Source organism: Dipodomys spectabilis, unplaced genomic scaffold (assembly GCF_019054845.1).
Source record: "Dipodomys spectabilis isolate Male_0828 unplaced genomic scaffold, ASM1905484v1 ptg000201l, whole genome shotgun sequence".
Classification (NCBI taxonomy): domain Eukaryota; kingdom Metazoa; phylum Chordata; class Mammalia; order Rodentia; family Heteromyidae; genus Dipodomys; species Dipodomys spectabilis.
In genome coordinates, this window is record NW_024870878.1 from 2,081,386 (window position 1) to 2,099,897 (window position 18,512).

The 18,512-nt window shown below is 42.0% G+C and overlaps 1 protein-coding gene across 2 annotated transcripts in view; it reads right to left on the reverse strand.

Moving 5' to 3' along the window:
* Positions 1 to 18,512, reverse strand: part of Prdm10 (PR/SET domain 10) — a 111,172-nt gene that overhangs the window by 56,482 nt on the left and 36,178 nt on the right. For both annotated transcript variants that reach the window (XM_042696194.1, XM_042696193.1), the window contains 2 exons: positions 16,693 to 16,752; positions 2,081 to 2,282 (listed from right to left, as the gene is read on the reverse strand). In XM_042696194.1, coding sequence (XP_042552128.1) covers positions 2,081 to 2,282; positions 16,693 to 16,752 — 262 coding nt within the window. The remainder of the gene's footprint in view (positions 1 to 2,080; positions 2,283 to 16,692; positions 16,753 to 18,512) is intronic.

Below are 18,512 nucleotides of genomic sequence, written 5' to 3' on the forward strand. Positions count from 1 at the left end.
TATAAGCTACATGTTGTAAAATCTAATGAGAAAATTACTTCAATAAAGCTGTTAGGAAAAAAAAAAAACCCAGACAATACAGTTTAATCAATTTCCTCAAAAGGGTAGAGTCCATGAGTTTACAAATGGTTTTGTCTGATGAGGCTACACTGAGTGAATTTAACAACCCTGGTTCTTCATTCCTTTGGATGACACAATATCCCAGCCCAGACAGGACATGAATTTTCAGCTCATTATAGAATTTAGTTTGCTCCAACCAGGCACACTCCCTCCCTTCCTCCCTCCCAGCAGTAAGTTAGCTAACTCAATGAGATGCAGGAGAAAGTGACCAGGCCACACAGAGTTCATTCTCTTCAGGTTTCACTCCCTCTGGGTATGTGATGACCTGGTTTAGGTATTTTCCAACTGTACAATTCTCAAACAATAGAGAGTGACTTTGTGTTAATATTTATAAGGTAAAGAAGCTTTCAGTACATTTGGCTTAGGAGATGCCTGGAATTCAAGGGGGGGGGGGAGAATGAAACAAGGAAGACCTCTGTTAGATGGGGATTAGACATGAGGCTGAATACCAGCTTCATACAGACAGCTTTTACCAGCACACAGAGAAGGCCCAGGAGAAACAGCACAAAGCCACAAGGCTCTATGAATAGCCTCAATCACTCAAATGCATGAAGCATAAAAATCTATGAAAAGGAACAATGATTTGCTGATGGAAGATGAAGTGTGGGGACAGACTAGAGTTGAACTCTAGATTCTCAATGTACAAACACCACCTCAGCCAACACGCTCATAAATGGAGTATATCAAATACAATAGGAAGTGTGGAGCACTAGGCCCTGGGACAGAGTAAGCAGATGTGTGTGTGTGTATGTGTGTGTGCCAGTACTAGAGCTTTAACTCAGGGCCTGCCACTCTTTCTTGGCTTTTACACTCAAGGCTGGTGTTCTACCACTGGTGCCAAACCTGTACTTCCAGCTTTTTGCTGGTTAATTAGAATGCCTGGGCTGGCTTTGAACTGTGATCCTCAGAATTCAATCTCCTGAATATCTAAGATTACAGGCATGAGCCACGAGTTCCTAGAAGGATAAGCATTTTTTTTTCAAATTTTTTATTGTGATTAAGGGTTACATAATTTCCCAAATTTCACAGTATTGTGGGATAGTGATGCTCAGCTAAAGTCACAAACACATTCTAACTTAAGGATAAGCATTTTCAAAGGATTAAGAAAGATAAACCTTTAGATGGGGCTGGGAAGCACTCAGTGGCAGAGTGCTTGCCTTGCATGCTTGAGGCCCTGGGTTCGATTCCTCAGCACCACATAAGCAGAAAGAAAAAAGCCGGAAGTGGCGCTGTGGCTCAAGTGGTAGAGCGCTAGCCTTGAGCTGAAGAGCTGAGGGACAGAGCCCAGGCCCAGAGTTCAGGCCCCACGACCGAACCAAAAAAAACAAGAAAAAGAAAAAGAAAAAAAAAGAAAGATAAACCTTTAGAGCTGAAATGGCTGAACAGTTTAGTACTGGGCTAACTTGCCATAGTGGTTTGGTATCAGAGACCCAGAAGTGAATGGTCGATCCCCGATTCACACTTCCATGACCTTAAACAAGCTGCCTAAACTTTTCTGGGCTTCAGTTCCTTCTTCAATAAAATCAGAAAACCTGAATGTCCTAGCCTTCTCAGGCTACTTGGAAGACTGAAGGGAATACATCCTCAAAGAACATGGCAGTGCTGTATAGGACTAGGAGAGTCTCAGTGTGTGTGAACTATGTTCATACTTAGACACAGAAAATGCTTACATCAGATAGGCGCTGGTGGCTCACGCCTGTAATCCTAGCTACTCAGTAGGTTGAGATCTGAGGATCTCAGGATCTCCAAAAAACCACCAGAAGTGGATCTGTGGCTCCTCAAGGAGAGTGCCAGGCCCTGAGTTCAAGACCATGACTGATCAAAGAAAAAAAAAAAGAGAAGAAAAGAAAGAAAAGACAGATGCAAAGGAAGGAAGGAAGGAAGGAAGGAAGGAAGGAAGGAAGGAAGGAAGGAAGGAAGGAAGGAAGGAAGGAAGGAAGGAAGGAAGGAAGGGGCTTACACAAGTCATGGGGGTCAAAGGGCCGGGGTGGGTCTGGTTCCCAGTCATCCAGATCTGTGTCTTCACCATCTTCTTCCTCTTCATCATCAGTGTCCTCATCTTCATCCTCATCCTCTTCATCTTTTGCCTCCAGTCTAGCAATGGGGTTCTGCAGCGTTGCCAAAGGATCGGAACCATCCACGCTCTCAATGGAAGGCAGCACCTGGCAATGCACAGGCAGGTAATGAGACCAGCACATAAGTTTACAGGACAAAGTGAATTGACACCTCTCCTAGTCATCTGGGACTCATGTGCACACAGAACAAAAACAGTCATGGTGAAATAGATTCTTCCTGCTAGCTCCCTGTAAAGGCCCTGCAAAAATGGCTTCCATATGTAGCTTCAAGAAAGTGTCTAAAGCACTTAGCTTTTAAGCTCAGTCCTCCCTCCTCCCCTTCTGGCCCATATGTTGGCAGGGCTGAAAAGAAATCCTGTTTCTCTGTCCTTTGATACCAAAAGGCAGTTTAAATCCAACAAGATTCTGTATCTTTGTTTTTCTTTTTTGAGGCTAGGGCCTGGGTGTACTTCTTTACCTGTGTTTTGATCAAGGCTAGCACTCTGTCTCTTGATCCCCAGCTCCACTTTCAGCTTTCTGCTGGATAATTGGAGATAAAAATCTCCCTAAGTTTCCCGCCCAGGCTAGCTTCAAACTGCAATCCTTAGATCTCAGTCTCCTGAGTAGCCAGAATTACAAGTGTAAGCCACCAGCATCGGACTAAGACCCCTGTATCTCTAAGATCTGTCTCTACCCCTTAACCTCAGGGTAGCCCATGCTCCTCTTCTTGCTCCTCAAGCCTTCCCTGCCTCCCCAGGAATTTCCCAAGTAGTATACAGCAACATAGATGGTGCTTTTTGCATTGTCTCCTGGGGTATGAGTAGCATCTTAGTCTTCACATCTGAGCTAAATCTGTGGTGGGGATATTTCCTGCCCTTTCAGGCAGGCCACCACACAAGGGTGTGTCCTCTCCTTAATCACTTTGACTGTGTTTTCTTTGCGTGCATATGTGCGTGCACATACATGCAGAATGCAGACTCACACATGCTAGTAAGTGCTCTATTGCTTAGCCACACTTCCATCCTTCCAACTTTGATTTTTTTGGGGGGGGGGAGGGGGTCGGTTGTGGGGCTTGAACTCTGGGCTTGGGTACTGTCCCTGCGCTCTTCAGCTCAAGGCCAGCACTCTACCACTTGAGCCACAGTGCCACTTCCGGTTTTCTAGTGGTTTATTGGAGATAAGAGTCTCATGGACTTTCCTGCCCGGGCTGGATTTGAACCGCAATCCTCAGATCTCAGCCTCCAGAGTAACTAGGATTACAGGTGTGAGCCACCGGCACCCGGCCCAACTTTACTTTTAAAACTGAAATAGCTACAATATGTGATTGATAAACTTGTAATGGCTGAGCTCCTCTTTCAAACACTTCAAAGTGGCTGAGGTTTTCAGGAAAGAAAGAGGTGCCTATTAGTTTCTTCATGAAGTCAGTCTGGTAAATAAGCTATACTGGATGATGTATTAGATTACTGTTAATATTAGCTGATCAAATACACAGGCTGAAAATGGTCTGTAACTTACCAAGTTTTCCTGCTCCTCAAATGTGTTACAGGATTATATACTACCCTAGATTTTTTTTCAATCTCATCCCTTCTGCTCCAAAGCTCATATATAGGTCATACTCAAGCCATGCACTCCTCCCAGTCAATAAATGAAACAAACGTGCCACTACTCCCTTCTGTTTTCCTCTATTAGAATACTCATCCCACACCAAACTTTTTTTAAAAATCAGTACTGGGGTTTGAACTCTGGGCCTGGGCACTGTCCCTCAGCTCTTCAGCTCAAGGTGAATGCCCTACCACCTGAGCCATAGCGCCACTTCCGGTTTTCTGGTGGTTTATTAGAGATAAGAATTTCATGGACTTTCCTGCCCAGGCCAGCTTTGAACTGTGATCCTCAGATCTCAGCCTCCTGAATAGCTAGGATTGCAGTTGTAAGCCACCAGCACTCAGCCCACACCAATCTTCTAAATGCAATTTTTTTTGGGGGGGGATCCGGTCGTGGGGCCTGAACTCTGGGCCTGGGCGCTGTCCCTCAGCTCTTCGGCTCAAGGCTAGCACTCTACCACTTGAGTCACAGTGCCACTTCCGGCTTTTTTCTTTTTCTTATGTAGTGCTGAGGAATCGAACCCAGGGCCTCATGCATGCAAGGCAAGCGCTCTACCACTGAGCCACCTTCCCAGCCCCTCCAAATGCAATTATATTGTTTTCTAGTGAAGCACCTTTGATGCCTCTAGGCCTCCCTTTTTCTCCTACAAGCCAGATTTCCATAAGCTTTGAACCCCATTGCCTCACTAGATTGCAAGATCATTTTGGAACAGCCAATGACAGCTTTGTGAAATCCACATGTCCCATATTCACCTGTGCACTGGCCAGGAGCTAGGTTTACTCTGAGATTAAGTAGGAAGCCTAACCATTCTATCATATGAATCGTATTTGATTACTCTAATCCATTCCTTCATTTTTCACAGCTGAACTTTCAGCTCCCTTATCACCCCTGTATATATGTGTATGTGCACGCCAGCCTTGGGCTTGAACTCAGCCTGGGCACTGTCTCTGAGGTTTCTTTTTGCTCAAGGCTAGCACTCTACCACTTGAGCCACAGCTCCACTTCCAGCTTTTTTTTTCTTTTTTCTTTTGTGTGTAGTTAATTGGAGATAAAAGAGTCTCATGAACTTTTCAGCCTGGGTTTGCTCTGAACCAAGTTCCTCAGATCTCAGACTCCTGAGTAGCTGGGATTACAGTTGTGAGCCACTGGCACCCTAGCTCCCTTATTATCCTGTCTTCATTTCTTCCCTGGCCATTTCTTTTTTTTTATTTATTTATTGTGAAAATACTGTACAGAGTGGTTACAAGTACATGGGCAAGATAATGAGTATATTTCTTATCAAGCATTGTAGCCTCCTCCTTTGTTTCCCCTTCCCATCCTTTCCCATCCTCCCCCTGCCCACCCCCCACCCAATCCCTGGCCATTTCTATATTTGCCTGAATGTAGCTTTAGATTGCACTAGTACCTGTGACAGCCATCGCTCTACTGCAAACTTGATTTGAACTGGCAGATAAATAAAATTGCTGGATTCTTTTATTCCCTCACAGAGCACACGAAACATCTTCTCCCTCCTCAAGTCTTAAAAAGCTGATCTTTACTTAAATGGGGAATTTTGCATCTCTCCAGCAAATTTCATTTTATTATTTTTATCTGTTCTTTCGGTCTGCCAAGATCTTTTAGAATCTTGATTCTGACATCTCATACATGAGCCAATCAGTATAGCTTACTATCCAGTGCAAATAATCATCCACTTGTCCACCAGTTTACATTTTCCCAAAAGTCCATCCTGCCTCTCCAATGGCACCTCACTGAGCAGGCCATGGGCTCTGGAGGCAGATTTAGAATCAAATCCTGGCCCTAATACTTAGTAAGTTACTAAGCTCTTACGTTATATGTCTATGAAATAGACACACTAACACATACCACATTGGTTATTGTGAGAATTAAGTGAAACAATATGTACAAAAAGTAGTAGAGGGCTGGGAAGGTGGCTCAGTGGTAGAGCGCTTGCCTTGCATGCTCAAGGCCCTGGGTTTGATTCCTCAGCACCACATAAGCAAAAAGAAAAAAAAAGCCAGAAGTGGTGCTGTGGCTCAAGTGGTAGAGCACTAGCCTTGAGCTGAAGAGCTGAGGGACAGCGCCCAGGCCCAGAGTTCAGGCCCCACGACCGGACCCAAAAACAAAACAAAAAAAACAACAACAACAACAACAAAAGTAGTAGAATGTTTGACATTTAGTGTTCAGTATCAATAAGAGATTACAAGTCCTCTCCATTTCAGTACTGGGGATTGAACACTGTGTATGCCAGGCTCTGCCATTGAGCTTTATTCACAGCCCTTGGTTTTTTGAAACAAGGTCTCACCATGTAGCAGTCATTGTCCTCAACCTGGCTCTGCCTCTCAAGTGCTGCAATTACAAATATGCACTATCATGCTTGGTGCGTATTGTGGGTCCTTTAAGGATCACTGTAACACTATATACTTGAATGACTTTAAAAGACAGGACTACTCACTGTTCACAATAGCCAAGATTTGGAAACAACCCAAATGCCCCACTACCGATGAGTGGATCCAAAAATTGTGGTATCTACATATAATGGAATATTATGCAGCCATTAGAAAGGACAAAATAATGGCATTTGCAGGGAAATGGATAGAAATAGATCAGATTCTTTTGAGCGAAGTAAGCAAAGAACAAAGAGACAAACGGCACATGGTCTCCCTGGTATGTGGATGGTAAAGCCAAAATACAAGAAGATATGGCAAACAGGACTCAAGAAACAAAGACAGCCACCCATTTTGTCATATCATTGCTAAACGACTCCCTGTTCTGGACCATATAAATGGTATATGCATATATGCACACAACAGAGGGAAGCCAGGAGGAGGAACAGAAGAAGTGGGAACAGCCCACACTAAGCAAAAGGAAAGAAATGTAAACATCACCTGATGTGGAAAAAATAACTTCTAATGTCAAAGCTCATAGAATTCACCAACTGTATAGAACATGATAATGACAATTTGCCTTGTGAAAGTTAAAATGTGTTTGTGACTCTAACTAAGTATCACTATTCCACAATATTGTGAAATATGTGAAATTTATGTAACCACCTAATCTCAATTAAAGAAAAAAAAGTGAGAGAAGGGATGGGTTAAGAGAGATGGGTGGCAATGTTGTCAGACACTCTGTACTCATATACTGTTTTGTAGAATGGGAACGTCTTTGTACAACTAGTTAAAGATAATTAAAAAATTAAAAAATTTTAAAAAATAAATAAAAAATAGGAAAAAAAATTCTGCAATGTGATGTTTTATCACTAGATGAGCCTATATTTAGTTTTGTATTCTGGTTTATGCCTGATTTCCTGAGATGATTTTAATGAAAACTGCTCTTCACTCTCATTATTAAAAGTAAGACTCTCCAGATTGGTGTGTAAAAACCATTTTCAGAAATAAACTGAATAAAACATGGGTTACACATAATTAAAGAAAAAAAAAAGACAGGACTGCTGGAGCTGGGAAGGTGGCTCAGTGGTAGAGTGCTTGCCTTGCATGTATGAGGCCCTGGGTTCAATTCCTCAGCACCACATAAGCAAAAAAGCCAGAAGTGGTGCTGTGGCTCAAGTGGTAGAACACTAGCCTTGAGCTGAAGAGCTGAAGAGCTCAGTACCCAGGCCCAGAGTTCAGGCCCCACAACTGACAAAAAAACAAAAAACAAACACACAAACAAACAGGACTGTTGAGCAAGTAATAGATGTTCAATAGAATAAGTTTGTTCAAATATACTTGGCCTTTATAGAAATGACCTCTTTCAGGCCAGGCGCCAGTGGCTCACGCCTGTAATCCTAGCTACTCAGGAGGCTGAGATCTGAGGATCGAGGTTCAAAGCCAGCCCAGGAATGAAAGTCCACGGGACTCTTATGTCCAATAAACCACCAGAACACCGGAAGTGGCACTGTAGCTCAAGTGGTAGAGTGCTAGCCTTGAGCTAAAGAGCTGAGGGACAGTGCCCAGGCCCAGAGTTCAAGCCCCATGACCGATCAAAAAAATAAAGAAATAAAATAAAGAAAAAGAAATGACCTCTTTCTCCTTGGGTATGTAGAGGGACTCCCTATTGCTATTCACATATCCTTTCTATGTTGCGTATGTAAATCCAAAAACTTTATAAGAGATGGGGCCTAGGCTATGCTGCCTAGACAGACATGCATTTTTTTCTTAATTTGGCAGTATTAGATACTGGTCCTAGGGCCTCATGCAGGCTAGACAAACGTTTACCATTGGGCTATATTCTCAGACTTTCATTTTCCCCATTTCTCAAGGCTTGGGCACTGTCTCTTTAATTTTTTCACTCAAGTTTGGTGCACTGTCATTTGAGCCATAGCTTCACTTCCAGCATTTTGCTGGTTAATTAGGGATAAGAGTCTTATAGGCTTCCCTGACTTGGCTGGCTTCAAACTTCGATCCTCAAACCTCAGCCTCCTAAGTGGCTAAGATTACAGATATGAGCCAACAGCACACAGCTACCAGATCTTTTTTATTTTGAGAAAATGTCTCAGTAAGTCACTCAGGCTAGTCTCAAATGTGTGCTCCTCCTACTTTAGCCTCCCACGTAGGAATAGCTTGGACTGCAGGCATGACCCATTACACTCAGCATGTACATGTTTTATCATTCATTCAACCTGAAGGGCCAGGTGTTTGTATCAAATTCTGCTTCTGGCCTCTCAGGAAGTCTTTCGTGGGAGGGCTACATTCTAGGACATTCTCCTCAGCTTCAACAAAAACAGAATAAAATGTCTACTGTGGGCAAGGACTCTACAATGGTTAGGATAGAGACTTCTGATCACGTGACTTCTTTGGCTCCTCCCCACATCCTGCGAGGAGGCAGCTGTTTTCCTACTCCCATGGCAGAGCAGTTTATTGCCTGGCCCTTTATTCTAAGCCATTTAAATCTAATGCCACAGTTAGTAAAGAATGTTATCACACATTTAACAAACCAAAGCATGCATACCCCTCTGTGTCTTATAAGTTCTTTATCTCTTGGCACAGCCAACCTAAAAGAATGAATCCAGCAGCTCAGAGTCATTCTAGTGAAGCTGTGATATTGCTGTTTTGGCTTTTTGTTTTGTTTTGTTTTTCCCCCCTCAACACAGGCTGTTAAAGGGCTCTTGTTCAGAAGCTTGCTGCTGGCTTCTAGCCACTGCTGGAAAAGCAGACATCAAAATCATCCCAACCTTCGCTTCCTCCTGCCCTGCGGCAGCACTCCTAAAAGACTGGCACAAGCAAGACTCCAAGGTTTCCACATTATCTTTAAGGTCTGATGCTACAGCAGAGTGGGACCTCTAACAGAACCACAAGAGCTACTGTTGAAAAGGAATAAAAATGTTAACGGTATCATTTCTAGATAAGAATGGTGGATTTCTACCCAGCACAGACCTAAGCACACAGCTTGCTGCATGGCAAATTATTTACCTAATTCAAACTCGACTGACATTTACTGAGTACTAGGCATACATTTAAATTCCTCTGAGGCCATATGTTAATCACATAACTCCCAAGTGGCAAAATGAGATTCAAAGTCTGCCTCTACCCTGCTTTTCCACTATGTCATAATGGCCCCTTTGGAATTCAGTCAATTTGAAGAGGACACTGAGAAAGTAAACAGCCCCCACTGCCCAACCATGCATCCTGAATACCAGGGCACATGCTCCTAAGGTAACAGCCAGGCAGTGGGTAGGTACACAACTGTGTGCTGATTCTACTCAGAGGAAAAGGAGAAATGAAATGTTTTAGTCCTGCTCACTGTGTCATGTACAACCAAACACAATGAAAGGGGGGAAAACTGGTAAAACCTATGGTGTACTGTCTCCTTCCCACTTAATGAGGCATCTGTAATTATTTCTAAAACTACACAATGCGTCTCAGGATTCAATTTATGTAAGAGGTAAAATAGGAGCCACTGCACTAGACAGCAGTAAGCATGACAGACTGTTTCTCAGTTCCTACTGAGAACAGTTCTCAAAGCAACATATTTTCTTCTCAGTATGTGGGGAGCCACAGATGAGACTATGAATCTCTATCTGAAACCGTGTTGCCTTTTTTCCCAAGGAACAAATGCACACATGAAAAGGACTCCAAACAGATCTTGTCACCAGTAAAGACAATTGAAAATAAATCTCTTTTTTTTGGGGGGGGGGGGGGGGAATATTGAAAAGAAAAATGTAACAATCATCTAGGTTAAACCTTCATCTCAACTTTCTATCCAGAATTTATCCAGGTCACTGAGTTAAAGTGACAGCCACCGAGGTGTGAGAGAAGTAAAAGCTCTGCTGCTTGAAAGGAAACTGAAATTAAGAAGCGGGGCATATGGGGTGCAGCTCAGTGGTACAATATGTGCTTAATACAAGAGAGGCCCTGGGTTCAAACTGGAAGAGGGAGAAAGGGAGGGAGGGGAAAAAATGGGAATGAGAAAGAGGGAAAGACAGTAAATGGCTATGTGCATCTGATCATATAAAATAATATTCATTAAAATGAGCTCCAGGAAAGGAAATGAGGTTTTTTCCTTTGTTGTTGTTTTTTTCTTTTCTTTTTGACTTGTTTGTTCATTTATCTCGTTAAGGGCGGCAGAGTCCCAGAAATGGAAGGCCAAAGGGTAAACACATGCAGCAGAGGGACTCTCTAGACACGAGGTTGAAAATGAACTATACAATTTGTGCTTGAGAGGGCTGGGAAGGTGGCTCAGTGGTAGAGCGCTTGCCTTGCATGCCAGAGGCCCTGGGTTCGATTCCTTAGCACCACATAACCAAAAAGAAAAAAAGTTGGAAGTGGCGCTGTGGCTCAAGTGGTAGAGCGCTAGCCTTGAGCTGAAGAACTGAGGGACAGCGCTCAGGCCCAGAGTTCAGGCCCCACGACCAGACCCAAAAACCAAAAACAAAAACAATTTGTGCTTGAGGATGGGAGGGGAAATACTGAAAACAAGAGAATGAAGGGGTGACATTGTCCAAAAAGAAATGTACTGTGGTGGGGTGCTAGTAGCTCACACTTCTAATCCTAGCTACTCAGGGGGCTGAGATCTGAGCATCAACGTTCAAAGGCAAGCAGGGCAAAAAAGTCCGTGAGACTCTTATCCAATTAACCATTAGAAAACTGAAGTGGAACTGTGGCTCACGGTGGCCAAATGCTGGCCTTAAACAAAAGAGCTGAGGGACAGTCCTCGGCCCTAAGCTGAAGTCCCACAACCAAAAAAGAAAGAAAGAAAAAGAAATGTAATCTTTATCTGACATATGTAACTGTAAACCCCTCTGTACATCACCTTTTTAATAACAATTTAATTTTTTTTTTTTTTTTGCCAGTCCTGGGGCTTGAACTCAGGGCCTAGGCACTGTCCCTGAGCTTCTTTTGCTCAAAGCCAGCACTCTATCACTTGAGCCACATTGCCACTTCCAGCTTTTTCTGTTTGTGTGGTACTGAGGAATGGAACCTAGGGTTTCATGCATGCTAGGCAAGCATTCTACACTAAGCTACATTCCCAGCCCCTTAATCTTTTTTTTTTTTTTTTTTAAGAGAACAAGGGGAAAGAAGAAGGGAAAAGGGAAGGGAAATTAGGAAGGGAGAAAGGGAGGGAAAAGAGGGAGATGACTAAAAAAAAAAAAAAAAAAGCAGATGGCTGAATATCAGTGGTTCTCGCCTGTAATCCTAGCTACTCAGAGGCTGAGCTCTGAGGCTCTCTACTCAAAGCCTGCCAAAGCAGGAAAAGTCCTTGGGATTTCTCTCCAATTAACCAGCAAAAGGTAAAAGTGGAACTGCCCTAGAGTCCTAGCCTTAAGTAAATAAGCTGGGATGGCACCCAGGCCCTAAGTTCAAGCCCCAGTACCATCCCAAGGGAGAGCAAGGGGAAAGTATGCTAAGATTCATGGAGCTCTCTAAATACAACTTTCTTTTCACACAACACATAAAAGAAGCAGATTATTTCTGAAGACTGAAGAAGATGAAGAGCCCTTTGAGGTGTAAATGGCAACACAACCATTAATTAAAGCAGTGCCTTACTATTAAAACAACAAAATAGCATTCTGCTTATCAGATTGGCAAAATCTAAAAAGAATGCAGTGTGGCAAGGGTGTGTGACATTCTCCTGTAAGGAAGTTAGTAAAAGAAATATCAATTTCTTCACTACCCAAAAGCAATTTAGAAAATCTGAGCAAAATAGTTTTCCTAAGCCAATCATGGTGGTACATACCTGTGATCTCAGCACTTAGAAGGCAAAGGCAGTAGGACCTTAAGTCTGACAGATCAGCCTGGGTTATATACTTAGAGTTCCAGACTAGCCTAGGCGACTAGCAAAGCCCTGCCTCAAAATAATAAAAAGGAAAAAAATTGCTTTCCTGTTTATAAGGACAAATGTCAAATATATATCAAATGAAGAGAATAATGTAATAGACCTAATATATTCATCATTCAGCCTCAACCTCAACTATCAAATGGTCAATCTTATTTCAACTAATCTCCTATTCTCTTTCTTTCACACAGGTTATTTTGAACATTATAGTGACAATTAAAAAAACCTAGATGTTATACATCTGCATATAATTTAAGCACATTATCTCTAAAAGAAAATGACTTTTATATTTCTACATCATAATGTCTAAAAGATTAACCATCCTGTGTGAGGGAAGGGGTGATATGGCCCAAAAAGAAATGTACTCCTACCTGACTTATGTAACTGTAATTCCCTTGTTCATCACTTTTTGTTGTTGTTGGTGGTGGTCGTGGGGCCTGAACTCTGGCCTGGGCACTGTCCCTCAGCTCTTCAGCTCAAGGATAGCGCTCTACCACTTGAGCCACAGCGCCACTTCTAGCTTTTTCTGCTTATGTGGTGCTGAGGAATCGAACCCAGGGCCTCATGCATGCAAGGCAAGCACTCTACCGCTGAGCCACCTTCCCAGCCCCTGTACATCACTTTTATGAGAATAAAAATTTTTTAAAAGATTAACCATCCTCTAGTATTATCAAATATTCCCAACTGTCCTTTTTTTTCACATTAAGTTTGTTCAAATTAAGATGCAAACAAGAGCCATATATTGCATCCTTGCTTTATCCCTGAAGTCTCCTTTAATTAATCTGTTAACTTCCCCTGCCTCTCCTTTGCCCTTGAGGTTTATTTGTGTCAGGGGCAGATCAGAGGTTACAGTGATGTAGCTCAGTGGTAAATACCTAGCATGTATAGGAGACCCTGGTTTCAGTCCCAAACACACAGAAAACCAAAAACAACAAATAACAATAACAAATAAAAAATGATAATCACTTATTCTAGAATTTCTTATAGGCTAGATTTTGACAATTGCATTCTAGTGCAACTTTTAACCTGTTCTATTCATCTACCATGCTTCCTCTAAATTGGCAGTGGAATTTGCAGATGCAATCAGACTTGTGAATACTTCCCATCTGGCACGGGGGAAGAGGGCACGTCTGACACCAGAAGGCATATAGTAAATGGCTATCAGATTAGTCAATAGGTTAAATTGCTACCATCCTACTCTATCATGTCATCATAAAGTTTTTCATCACCTGTTCCAGATGTTCAGACTGTATGAATAATCACTGCCTAGATCCATATTTCACTAGAGGATCTGAATGATGCCATAGCTACTAGTTGAAATTCTTCTATAAAGACATTGCCCTAACTGGGTGTCAGTGGCTCATGCCTGTAATCCGAGCTACTCAGGAAGCTGAGATCTGAGGATGGAAGTTTGAAGCCCACCAGGGCAGGAAGGTCTGTGAGACTCTTATCTCCAGTTAATCACAGAAAAAGCCAGAAATGGCACTGTAGCTCAAGTGGTAGAATGCTAGCCTTGAGCAAAAGGAGACTAGGCCCAGGGTTTAAGCCCCACATCTGGCAAAAAAATAAAAATAAAAATAAATTTTAAAAGACACTACCCTCATGAAGTAATTGATGAGGTACTCCAGGGCGAAGGCTAGTCTCTTTCTCTTCATTCACCAGTTTTCAGATCAATGTGGTGGTCTCTGGCATCCTGAGTTATCTTTTTTAATTAGTATCAATGTATAAGTACTTTATTCTATTGAACAAACTGACTGGTCAAATTGTAATATTTTGCCCCTTCAAGTGAAATTTTGAGTTCCTTACACAGGACTCTGTAAGTTTTCAAGACCTCCCCACATTCTGTGAAGACAAGATGTTCCAAATTTGTGTTACATACTTGTTGCTCTTGTGAGATAAAGTTGCCTTTTTTGTCAAACTTAAGTGCTTCTGTCTTGTATATTGATTTTTTATACTGTTATTTCCTAGTATTATTTGCTCTTTGACTTCAATTGTAACTATTATCTGTACTGTTTGTGTCAAAGGAGTTAAAAGAATAAATTGTAATTACCAGGTATGCTTCTTATGACCAGCTAGCCAAATTAGAGAGATAATTCTTTTTTTTTTTTTTTGGGATCCGGTCGTGGGGCCCGAATTCTAGGCCTGAGCGCTGTCCTTCAGCTCTTCAGCTCAAGGCTAGCATTCTACCACTTGAGCCACAGCGCCACTTGTGGCTTTTTTCTTTTTGCTTATGTGGTGCTGAGGAATCGAACCCAGGGCCTCAGGCATGCAAGGCAAGCGCTCTACCACTGAGCCACCTTCCCAGCCCCTCAAAGGAGTTTTTTTTTTTTTTAAATGCAACTATTAAGTGTACAATAAAAAAGAATAGGGCCACATACACCTTTTTTTTTTTTTTTTTTGCCGATCACGGGGTTTGAACTCTGGGCCTGAGCACTGTCCCTTAGCTCTTCAATTCTACCACTTGAGCCACAGTACCACTTGTGGTTTTCTGGTAGTTTATTGAAGACTCTTATGGACTTTCATTCCAGGGCAGGCTTTGAACCACGATCCTCAGATCTCAACCTCTTGAGTAGCTAGGATTACAGGCATGAGCCACTGTCACCAGGCAAGACCCCTTTTGAGTGGGGGAGCTTTCCACTGACCTCAACTGTTGGAGAAAGAGAGAGAGACAGAGAGACAGACAGGGAGAGAGACAGAAAGAGAGAGAGAAAGGAAGGAAGGAAGGAAGGAAGGAAGGAAGGGAGAGAGGGAGGGAGGGAAGGAGGGAGGGAGGGAGGAAGGAAGGAAGGAAAGGAGGGAGAGGAAGGAAGGAAGGAAGGAAGGAAGGAAGGAAGGAAGGAAGGAAGGAAGGAAAGGAAGAAAGAGAAAGAAAGAAAGAAAGAAAGAAAGAAAGAAAGAAAGAAAGAAAGAAAGAAAGAAAGAAAGAAAGAAAGAAAGAAAGAAAGAAAGAAAGAAAGACGGAAAGAAGGAAAGAAGGAAAGAAAGAGTGAGTTTCCTGCCTGGGCTGCCTTTGAACCTCAATCTTCAGATCTTAGCCTCCTGAGTAACTAGGATTTTTACAGGTGTGAGCCACCAGCATCTGGCTTCTATGCTTTTATTTTTAAAAAATTATTGTTATTATAAAGATTATATACAGAGGGGTTACAGTTTCATAAGTCAGGTAAAGAGTGTATTTTTTTTTTTGGACAGTGTCTCCCCTTCCCTTGCTCTTCTAGTTTTTCCCTCCCATCCCCACCCCCAAGCTGTATAGTTCATTTTCAACATCGTGTCTAGTGAGTACCATTGCTGCATTTGTTTACCCTTTGTCCCTCCACTTCTGTGCCCCCCCTTTTTCTCCCAAAGACAGATAAATGGACAAATAACATAAAAGGAAAAGAAAACAAAAACAGCAAAAAATGAAAAAAAAAACCTCTTGTTTCCATCTCCTGGGGTTCATTTTGATAAATATTATATGATACACATAGGCATTGTGCTTTTGTAGTTTATGCTTATTTTTAAGCCTCACTGACAAATCCCTTTCTATTACCAGCTATTCCAATAAATACTGAGTATAATATTTTAGAATTATGTTACACTATGCTTTGCTTTGTTTTTACTGAAGGAACTAGAGAATGTTCTTAGCACATAAAAAACTGGAAAAAGCTGGGCACGGGTGGCTCATGCCCGTAATCCTAGCTACTCAGGAGGCTGAGATCTGAGGATCATAGTTCAACGCCAGCCGAGGCAGGAAAGTCAGTGAGATTCTTATCTCAATAAACCACCAGAAAACTGGAAGTGGTGCTCTGGCTCAAGAGGTAGAGCCTTGAGCTGAAGAGTTGAGGGACAGTGCCCAGGCCCAGAGTTCAAGACCCACAACCGAGGAAAAACAAACAACCAAGCAAACTGAAAAAGAGCGAGGAGAAGGCGTGACATTGTCCAAAAAGAAATGTATTCTTTACATGACTTTGTAACCCCTCTGTACATCACCTTTATAATAACAATTGAAAATATTTTTTTTTAAAAAGAAACAAGCATTTTGCTAGGTACCAGTGGTCTAGTCCTGTAATTCTAGCTACATACAAGGCTGAAATGTAAGGATTGCAGTTAGAAGTCAGCCCTGGTAGGAAAGTCCTTGACACTCTTATCTCCAATTAATCACTATAAAAGCAGGAAGTAGAAGTGTGGTTCGAGTGGCAGAGTACTAGCCTTAAGCACAAAGGTTCAGGGAGAGTACTCAGGCCCTCCCTGAGTTCAAGCCCCAGAACCAGCACCAAAAAAAAAAAAAAAAAAAAAAAGGAAAGGGGGAAGGGAAAAAGAAAGATAAAAGGGAAGGGAAGAAATAAGCATTCTGAAGCCAAGAGCTGGTGGCTCACACCTGTAATCTCAGCTACTCAAGAGGCTGAGATGTAAGGACACGTATCAAATCCATCCAGGGCACGAAAGCTCAGGGACAGTGCCCAGGCCCTGAGTTCAAGCCCCACAATTGCACAAAAAACAAAAGCAAAATAAAACAAAATAAAATAAAACAAGCATTCTGAGATGGAATAAGCAAACAGTAGAAAGACATCCATGGAACACAGCTATACAATATTATCCCCCCCTCTTCCCCTCCCTCCCTCCCCACCCTCCCCCCTCACAACAAAAAGCCCCCAGGGCTAGCTCTTACCTGCTGAGTTGTAGCATCCTGTTGGACATAGGCTACCTGGCTTGGGTCTGTAAACAAAGTCTAGACAGAAAAAAAAAAATCAGAAAAACAAAACTATATATATGTGTGTGTATGTATGTATGTATGTGTGTGTGTGTATATATATATATATATATATATATATATACATATATATATATATTAGAAAAGTTAGCTCACATTATAGCTGGTAATTGTTCATTAATAAAGAATATAAAGGTTGAAATCTTACATCTGGCTAAAGGCCTTCATTCAGATGGCTCAAAAGAGACTGTATAAGCCAACCATGCCAATGGCTAATATTTTAATATTGTACTCTTTTTTGTTTTTGGTTTTTGGTTTTGTTTTTTGTCAGTCATGGGAGCTGAACTCTGGGCCTGGGCACTGTCCCTCAGGCTCTTCAGCTCAAGACTAGCTCCCTACCACTTCAGCACAGTGCTACTTCCGGCTTTTTTTTTTTTTGCTTATGTGGTGCTGAGGAATAGAACCCAGGGTCTCATGCATGCGAGGCAAGTACTCTACCACTGAGCTAACTTCCCAGTCCAATATTGTACTCTTAAGCAAAGCCTATCTTGAGACTGAATGTTTCAACTAATTAGGGAAACATGTTATGAAAACATAATAAACTGTCTGAGCAACAGTACATACATTCACATTAAAGATACTCACAAGGAATTGTGATAGAGTGAAAAATTGATAGACATACACAAACATACAGAAGAGGATTATTAACATAAGATTTACTCCTCTTTAGAATATAAACATGTCTCTCTCTCCCTCCTCCTCTTTCTTCTTCTTTTGTCCATTGTGGGGCTTAAACTCAGGGTCTTGACAATGTCCCTGACCCTCTTTGTGCTCAAGATGTATAGTTCATTTTTTTTTAATTTTATTTTTTTGTGAACATACTGTACAGAGGGGTTACAATTACATGGGTCAAGTTGTATAGTTCATTTTTAACAGTGTATAGTGAGTACCACTGATGCATTTGTTCACCTGTTATTGTCTATTTGTAATAATTAGGTTTTTTTTTTTAATTAACTACTGACTTTATCACAAAAGAATCGATGAGACCTTAGTTTATGTTCCTTCTACTTTTGTTAAGAAACAGTGTTTAGCTGGGCGCTGGTAGCTCATGTCTATAATCCTAGCTACTTAGGAGGCTGAGATTGGAGGATCGCAGTTCGAAGCCAGCCTGGGCAGAAAAGTTGGTGAGGCTCTTATCTCCAATAAATTACTCAGAAAAAAAAAGCCAGAAGTGGTACTGTGGCTCAAGTGATAGAATGCTAGCCTTGAGCATAAAGAGGCTCAGGGACAGCACCCAGGCCCTAAGTGCAAACTCCATGAATGGAGTGGGGGTGGGGTGAGGGGAGACAATAAACTAAACTAAAAAGGAAACATCTTCAAAAATATTATAGCCAAAGGGGCTGGGAAGGTGTCTCAGTGGTAGAGCGCTTGCCTTGCATGCATGAGGCCCTGAGTTCAATTCCTCGGCACCACATAACCAGAAAAAGCCAGAAGTGGTGCTGTGGCTCAAGTGGTAGAGCGCTAGCTTTGATCTGAAAAGCTGAGGGACAGCGTCAAGGCCCAGAATTCAGGCCCCATGACCAACGAACACACACAAAAAAATATTATAGCCAAAGTAAATCATCTTGATACATATTGTGGCTAAACATGAAGATGGCATAAAGGAACTCACTGAAAGCTATTGAATAATAAAGGTAGGGGGAACTTAACAAGACTGGGTAATCTGATTAAAGTACAATATATGCATTGTGAAATACTACAGTAAAACCCTTTTGTAT